Here is a 7,873-nt window from a genome sequence, read left to right as displayed (position 1 = left end):
TCTGCTTCGTAGGTTCGCTTCATCTGCTTTGATAGTTCGGGCTTCCGATCAGCTGCTCTTCTTGTTTCTCATATTATTGCTCTTGTATTGTGCAATATCAAACTGGAGGCAAGCATCATGAGGTCAGTGTGGTGGTCGGCTCATCACCTTCAGCATAACCACTACGCTCGTACAGCGTTGAAATGCAACGATCTAACCCATGTGCATGTGGTGGACTCCGTGAGATTTTGTGTTGTGCTGTGTTAACTTTCCCACTCCCCACAATATCAGGGTATCACTAGCGGATTATCCTCACCATCAGCTGGCTTGTTCGCCGCTGTGTCTGTGGCCCAAGGTAAGTTTCGTTTTTGCGCACAGCGCATAGCACCCGGTACGGCGTGGAACGGAGAGCTGCTTCCGCGCTAAGCCTAGCGACTGCGGTATACGGCATTCAGAATGCACGGGCACCGCTATTCTTCGACTCGTTTCTCGGAACGCGGTTGCCGTATAAATTAAAGTTTGTACTTTCTGGAAACTTCTCACGAAACTAAGGTGGTGTACGGAATTTCGTTGTCATTAAACACGCATACGATTTTTAACGAATTTTCGAAATGTGTCCGAAGATCTTGCCGCACCCTGTATATACAGTCAAACCTCGCTTTACAAACACCCTTCGTTTCTCAGAAAATCGTTCGTAAATCGAGGTATTCGTAAATCGAGGTCCGAGTTGTGCAGTGCACAAACACCTCACAAAACCAATTTGATTTGAATTGATTTGAAATGGAAATTGAAAATTGAAATGGAAATTGATTTGAATAAGTTTTATTTTCGAAAATACTGCGTTATTGTACTTTGCACCATACTTTCTGCAGGGTCTATCCTGTTTAGAAGAAATGACAGAAGTCTGACACTTGCTCATCCACCCGGTCCTCAAAGTACCGTATCGCGAGCCGATGATACTGTTTCTAACGGCAAATATCACGCTTGTCACCGGCTGTTAGGACGGAACGCCTTCTCTTGTAACGGCAAGATGCTTCCATCTCGGAGACCTGGTCCAAACACACAACCGTTCGGCTGTAAAACGCCCGAATTATTCTTTCAGGAAATGGTGAATCATGTTTGTGGTGGCGTTGGGACATTGTATGTTTGACCTTGGCAGCATGTACTGAGGAACTTTCATTATCCTCCAGTCCATTGGCCTATCCTCTGTACGTTCATAACACCCGTTCGTATATCGAGGTCAGAATGGCTTGGCTACTTTGGGTCCGTTCCCTAATAATCCGTTCATAGTTCGGATATCGAGGGTTCGTAAAACGAGGTCAAAATACACATAAAAAGTTTGGTTCCCTGTGGAACCGTTCGTAAGTTGAGGGAATTCGTATATCGAGGGTTCATAAAACGAGGTCCGACTGTATATAAAATGAAAAAAATAGCCGGAGCTCTTTGGCTGCACGTATACCCAGTGGCGTATCTAGGGTGTGGCAGGTGTGGACAGGTGCCATGGGCGCCATTATGTGGTCGGGTGTGAATGTGCCAGGTCGGGCACTCAACCTGGCACATTCATAAATGATGTATGCACCGCCATTAGAGAGGTTGCAGTGTGAAACGTAGTGCGGACCACACGAAAACGCATCCCCAAGGACATCATGTTAACCACGAGGTAGCTAAACTGGGCGCGTGACGTATTTGACGAGAACGGGGCACCGTGAGCAAACCGAACCAGCTCAGTGAGCGACTGTCACAGCCGAGACCAGAGCAGCCTAAACAAAAGGGAGATCCCACTTGAGACGTGACAGCAGCAGTGGGACTTTGAGAGAGATATCTGAGCAAGAAAATCGACCCGACGAAAAGAGGAGTTCGTATCTGGCGGACCAACAAGAGGGTCGACCTGAACCCGTGTGTCGGGCTGGGGCAGGTGTAAAGGTGTAGGGACGATTCCGGCAAATTTTACACTTCCGATGTTGACGGCAACGAGCCGTACGAAGAAATTTTGGACTGCAGAATGTTGCTCGCGAGGCGCACAGAAAACAAAATATCGAGACCCGAAGAGCTTCTTGAATTTATTGTTCACTATGGAGATGAGAATGTCTTCCCGAACCTTCGTGTTGCGGTCCAGATAATGCTTACGATCGCGGTGTCAATTGCCAGCTGTGAGCGGTCATTTAGCAAGCTTATACTTTACAAGCAAGCTTAGCAAGCTTATACTTAGCAAGCTGATACTTTCGTATTTAAGAGCATCAATGGGCCAGGACAGGCTTTCCGACCTTGCTGTCCTAAGTGTTGAAGGAGAAGAAACAGAAAAAATTGATTTCAGTGACATTATCGACAAATTTGCAGCAGCAAAAGCCAGAAAGGCTATCATGTGACGATAGTGGGCCATTTGCATGTGTAGTAGTTCTGTGGACTTAATTAAAGTATTTACAAAACATGACCAACTGTGTCATCGATATGTGCCTGAACAGGGGCGCAGACTCATTGGTTGCCATAGGCGCAGGTAGCTCTAGATACGCCACTGCGTATACCATATGTTTGTAACTCAAACATCGCCATGCCAGTACTGGACAGCTGTTTCGGCCTTGTTGGGCCTCATCAACAGTACGCAGGCAGGCAACGTTTGAGTGGATGGCGTCAGACGGTCACGTAACACTTGATTCCTCCCGTCATGGTGAGACCCTACCTACCCTGACGGGAGGAATCACGTGTTACGTGACCTTCTGACGCCATCCACTCAAACGTTGCCTGCCTGCGTACTGTTGATGAGGCCCAACAAGGCCGAAACAGCTGTCCAGTACTGGCATGGCGATGTTGGAGTTACAAATATATCTATATATATATATATATACATATGTTGTCCTACATACGTACCCCTAAGGGAATGCACTCTTTTTTTTTTTTTTTTTTCACCGAAATCTAAGAGGGTCGAATGGCCCAAGGGCAATCAAGCCCCGTAGGTTCCAATGGGTCCGTTCTGGCTCCGTAAAAAATACGAACGAGAAAACCGTAAGTGTGAAACGGCCTGACAGGCCCTGCCCAGATATGGTAGTGCTCTGTCGCGTGCGATAACGATAACAGCAGATCGGGAGCGTTCTACGAAACCGATATGATAAGGACAGCACGACAGTACTGGGATAAAGGGACGCTAGTACGTGATTGTCTCGGTAGTGTCTTCGTCAGTGTTCTCTGTGCTGCGCTACAAGTACGAGTATCTACCAGCGTTAACATTGCCTTTAACATTGAACGATAAAAGGAGCTGACACATCAAAGGTGAGAAACGTGATGTGAACCACTTCAGAGGCGCGTATCTTGTTTTCGGAACCGTTAGCGGTCTGCCCAATGTGTTTTACCATGGTAGATGCACCTTTTCTAGTCATCTGGTAAGTGGCGTCCCGGAAGGGCTTCACTTATAATGTTGTCTAGAAGAGTTATCAAACAATATGGGTCTGCGGCGAAAAGAAACTGCAACAGAGACGGAACTCTTCAAATAAATTGTGCCCTTTGAATAATCTCATACTGCCTATAGTACTTAGTCAAATACCCAGACAAGAAAGCGGCTGTCAATATACCGCAAAAGAGGAGAACAAGTGTTAACAAGAACACCATTCCAAGTCGTCGCTGTGTCACTTTCGCCGGTACTGTAACTGGCCGGGGATCCGCTGCTGTGGAACTTGTTTTGGAACTTGTGGTACAGTTAATGCAAGATGTCACAAGTTCCGGTATGAGCTGTCCCTGAATCAGTGGCCGAATGGGGGAATCTGGAGACACTAGGACACCCTTAACGAGGACGTACACACCGTCATCCTTGTATGCGGCCTCTCTCCTGTGGACATCTTGGAACTGCTGGGGAGTAACATCTGAGCGTTGTTCAGGGTCTTCGTTACCCTTGTACTGTCGTTGCATTATTTTTCGCTTTCGGCTTTGAGCGTTTAGTATATCTAGGAGCTCCTTCAAGTTTCGACGGTGCGTGGTACTCGTCGGCCTGGTAATCCCTTCATAAATGACCGTCCTGGAGCGGTTGAACGCCGTGAAATGACGTCCGTCTTGCCATGCCATCCCAAGACGCCGCCCGTGAGCACGGTATCCGAGACCGTTAGTCCCACGTTGGCCATATTCTCCGTAGTTGGGATGGTACAAAGTACTCCACAAAACTACTGGCGGATTCCAGGTAGGACGGTGTCTCTTTGCGTGAACTCTTGGATGCCTAACCAGTCGTCTGCTGTGGTCGATAGAGCCTACGTCTGGTGCGTTCCAATCCAGGAGGTTCAAGAGTCTGTTTGTGACGTACGTTCGCCAAGCTTTGTGAATAGAATCCTGTTCTTCTTCCTGCTCTTCCCGTGCCTTGTTGAGCTCCAGGAGCACCGATTGCACGTAGGATCGCCAATGAAGGCCGTGGTTATCGTAGCCTTCTCGGTCGGTGTCTCTCGGCTTGGGTTTTCGCGAATCGATGTCTCTTGCCGTCCTGCCGTGACGTGGAAAGCTGCGGTTCTTGACGGACTTCCAGAAGTTGTCGTCGGATCGGCGAGACGGACGACTTCCTTCTTTGGACGCCAGGATGAGCCCCCTGGTGGGACCAAGGAGCCGCGAGAAGTTGCTATGTGTCGTTCCTTGAGGCGCACTGCACGCGAGGTGCAAGGCGATAAGAAGCAGGAGCCAGGCCCTGGCGAGTCTGCATCAAACAAGAGCACAGCTGAGCTTCTTATCTTCCACAAGACCTTATCAACGCAATCCCTAGGAGTTCCACAAATGACAGCATCGTTCGTAGTGGCCGTAGCTATGGAAATCAGTCGCGTTTAGCCGCACAGGCTGTGTTTGAAATCGTCTGCAACGATTGACCAGCAGTCGACACTGTCAGCTTACATGTCTACGTAGCGGCAGGCATCGAACAGGCCTAGACTATGTCGTTGGTACTGTGCATAGCTTATACTTAGGGTTCCTGGTTTTCGATGTTTACCGAAAAGCACCGATAAACGTACGCCGGTAAATTTTTTACGCGTTCGGTTGAAATAATTATTCACCGATAGTCGTCGAAATGTGGGATTCAAATGTCTCGATATCATTTTCTGTCCCTTGGTGCTGAACTGCTTGGCAAGGGACAGTGGTCATTCTTGAAAGAGCAAATATTTCCTCTATAACGAGCGTTTTAACGGATTTAACGTAATGAGCGGTGTGCCATTCAGCGTGTCACAATTTTTTATAACAAGTTCAGGTTTTAATAGTTGTCGTTTTTACGAAAAACAAATGGAAATAAAGTATTGGTTCCAGTGCATGGGAAACTCCCGTATCGTTTCTAGCTGGTTTCCACCGGGTGTCTTGACATTTCAAAATATTACCGTCGAAAGCCGCAGATTCCTAGTGGACGAAATAGCCACCGATTTTTCCAACGAATGTCCGAAAAATTAAGCACCGAAAACCAGGAACCGTACTTATACAGGTTCCAACTGTGCATAGCTTACCACATGCTGTCCCAACCGCTACGTCGCTCCGAATATTCGTATTCGTCTGGAGAACGAAAAGTGTAATTTAGGTTGTTCAGAGCGGAAGACCCTCAAAACATAGGAAGTAGTGACTATAATCATCCGGCGTCCGCATTTGAAGACTATAGAGATGAGTAGAAAAGAGAGATGACGGAGCCAAACTTGGGGAAAGATTTGATATCTAAAACTACGCCGTAGCAGTACAGGACAGCTGTGCTCATCAGCACCTGCTGTGAGAAGCTACCGTGGGATTTGAAAGGTCAGTGAAAACTTGGATTCCCGGTGACGAACGTGTACTGTGTGAGTGATGCGCTTCCTTCCCTCAACATCCGTTATATTGAACCAAATGTTTCTAGAACCATTCCGCTATTCTGAACGAAATACCTACCGTCCACTTCCAACGGCTTAATTTACGGAAGGTTTGGCGGAAAGTAACCTACCTGCCAAGCATGGCCGGCTAGGCCGCAGAAGCTCGCCATGAACGCCCATCCTCTTCTTCTTCTTCCTACGTCGTCTTCTACATCGATACAGCGACGACAGTCGTCTTTCGTTTTCTTCGAATGACGAACGAGCAACATAGACGATGTAGAGTTTCCTTCATCTAGTCGTGATTCGAAGGCTTTCTGTCGCTACGACCAGCGTGTTTGAACTGATGGCTGCAGAACATGAAACACGTTGTTGGCTGATTCGATAACACTCCCTATATGAGTCCTTCTCTTCGGAGATTTAACTTTCTCGTAATTAATTCCTGGTCCAGATTATGCTGACTCCTTCGTCAATTAGAGAATTAGCTGACAAACGTTGAAACAGTAATGCGAGCCGTCATTTCCCCGAAGATGATATGCACACACGGGTCATTAGGAAAATAGATAGTGAAGCTCGCCGAGGCGAAACTCGTGACAGAACCATTTCAAGTTGCATTTGAGTGGTGTCGCTGTTGGCTGCGAAAGGCACCTTTAGCGACTCCATGCCGTTATACCAGTCAAACCCCTCTCAGGTTTTGGGTTACCAAATGGAGGAGGCTCGCCGTTGTCGCTGTCCTTGGCCGACTTGTAAAAGAACTGTGCCCACATATGTCTGAGGAAAACCCAGTAAAAACAGCCGGGATTCGAACCCCTCCCAGTCTCGACGTGACATGGCCTCACCATTGAGCCTCTGTGAAGCACGGAAGCACCTGAGCGTACGTAAGGAACAGCGTGCAGGTAGTTCTGCGCACCATGCGAAGCTCTCTATGTTTAGCCCGTGCTCGGGACACTGTCCCTTATGTACGCAAAGACGATAGCGTACGATACACTAAAACCCTTCTATGCGAGGCTCGACCTACCTGTGGGGCCGGGGATTTCCCATTCAAAGGATGGCAGCTGCCATGGTACTGCAAGTTCGGATTTTTTCAGACTACTCCGAACTAAAAAAAAAAAAGAAGAAAGTCATTTGGGGGCTGTCTTTCGGTAAATGCCGAAAACCACAAACCCTGGAAGTTAGGTAATAAAGGTTTGAGTTGGGGTGTAGATTGACGCCATTTCCGCCAGTGAACAGCGCCGTTGATGATGTTAATTATACGTTTATATTGCTTACACAATCACGGTGAGCGCCCATCCAAATGTCACACGAGGTCTTTTTTTTTTTTTTTCGCGGGAGATTTGGTTGATGCTTACATGATTTCTCGTGAATCACATTGGAATCATAATTGACGTTTCGTCGTGTTCTCAAGACGCCGACCTCTTAGTACCTCGCTAGTACCAGTTGATGGTACGTCGGAATATCCCGAGATGATAAAACCCAGAAATGATGGCGCTATCCGGGTATCTCGATAAATTACCCTATCGCGTGACGGCATATCGCGGGAGAGTACACGTCTTCGACGCCCGTGATGATCATCATCGATGTCGCTGGCGAGATTATTTATCAAATCTTCCGGGACCTCGTCCACAGGATTCCATTCGAGGAGGCTCAAAAGTTTGCTAGTAACTTGTGTTCGCCATTCTTCGTAAAGATGACTTTCCTCGTCTTGTGACTTGTTGAGTTCTAGAAGAAGTAACTGGACGTAGGAACGCCAATGACGCGAGTGCTCATCGTATCCTCCTCCGAGGTGCGATCGGTCACGACGAGGGGATCCAAGAACGGTGTTCCAAAAGGCCAGTCGTTCAAATGGCACGTCAGACGTCCTGACTTCGCTGCTGACGAGAGGCGTACTCGCGTGCCAGGCAACGAAAAAGAGGACAAGTCTGGAATGAAAGAGCACTCATAAAAGGTACTCTCCTGGAGACTCCGTTGCAACAACAAGTAAGGCGAGATTACCTGGCGGGCGATTTTCGGCCACTCGCCGCCATAAGCACTCCTCTCTTCTTCATTTATTTTGACGGACTTTGCGCTCGAGCGGTGAAAATTCCTAACTGGATCAACGTTACTTTGGTAGCTTAAAA

At 47.8% G+C, this 7,873-nt stretch overlaps 1 protein-coding gene and 1 long non-coding RNA gene across 2 annotated transcripts; both read right to left on the bottom strand.

Moving 5' to 3' along the window:
- Window positions 1-3,453: 3,453 nt before the first annotated feature.
- On the bottom strand, window positions 3,454-6,055 carry LOC135366302 (uncharacterized). The gene is made up of 2 exons (XM_064598981.1): window positions 5,891-6,055; window positions 3,454-4,642 (listed from the first exon to the last, which is right to left on the bottom strand). Exons 1-2 carry the CDS (start codon window positions 5,899-5,901, stop codon window positions 3,457-3,459), a joined length of 1,197 nt encoding a protein of 398 aa, XP_064455051.1. The 5' UTR covers window positions 5,902-6,055; the 3' UTR covers window positions 3,454-3,456.
- Window positions 6,056-6,995: 940 nt separating this feature from the next.
- On the bottom strand, window positions 6,996-7,807 carry LOC135366303 (uncharacterized). Its single transcript, XR_010414133.1, has 2 exons — window positions 7,749-7,807; window positions 6,996-7,675 (listed from the first exon to the last, which is right to left on the bottom strand). It is a non-coding gene; the product is annotated as an uncharacterized LOC135366303 (long non-coding RNA).
- Between the last annotated feature and the right edge of the window lie 66 nt (window positions 7,808-7,873).

The sequence above is a fragment of the Ornithodoros turicata genome, chromosome 8 (genome assembly GCF_037126465.1).
Source record: "Ornithodoros turicata isolate Travis chromosome 8, ASM3712646v1, whole genome shotgun sequence".
NCBI classification, from domain to species: Eukaryota; Metazoa; Arthropoda; class Arachnida; order Ixodida; family Argasidae; genus Ornithodoros; species Ornithodoros turicata.
The sequence above is the reverse complement of the archived record's forward strand: the minus strand, read 5'-3'. Positions and strand labels throughout refer to the sequence as shown.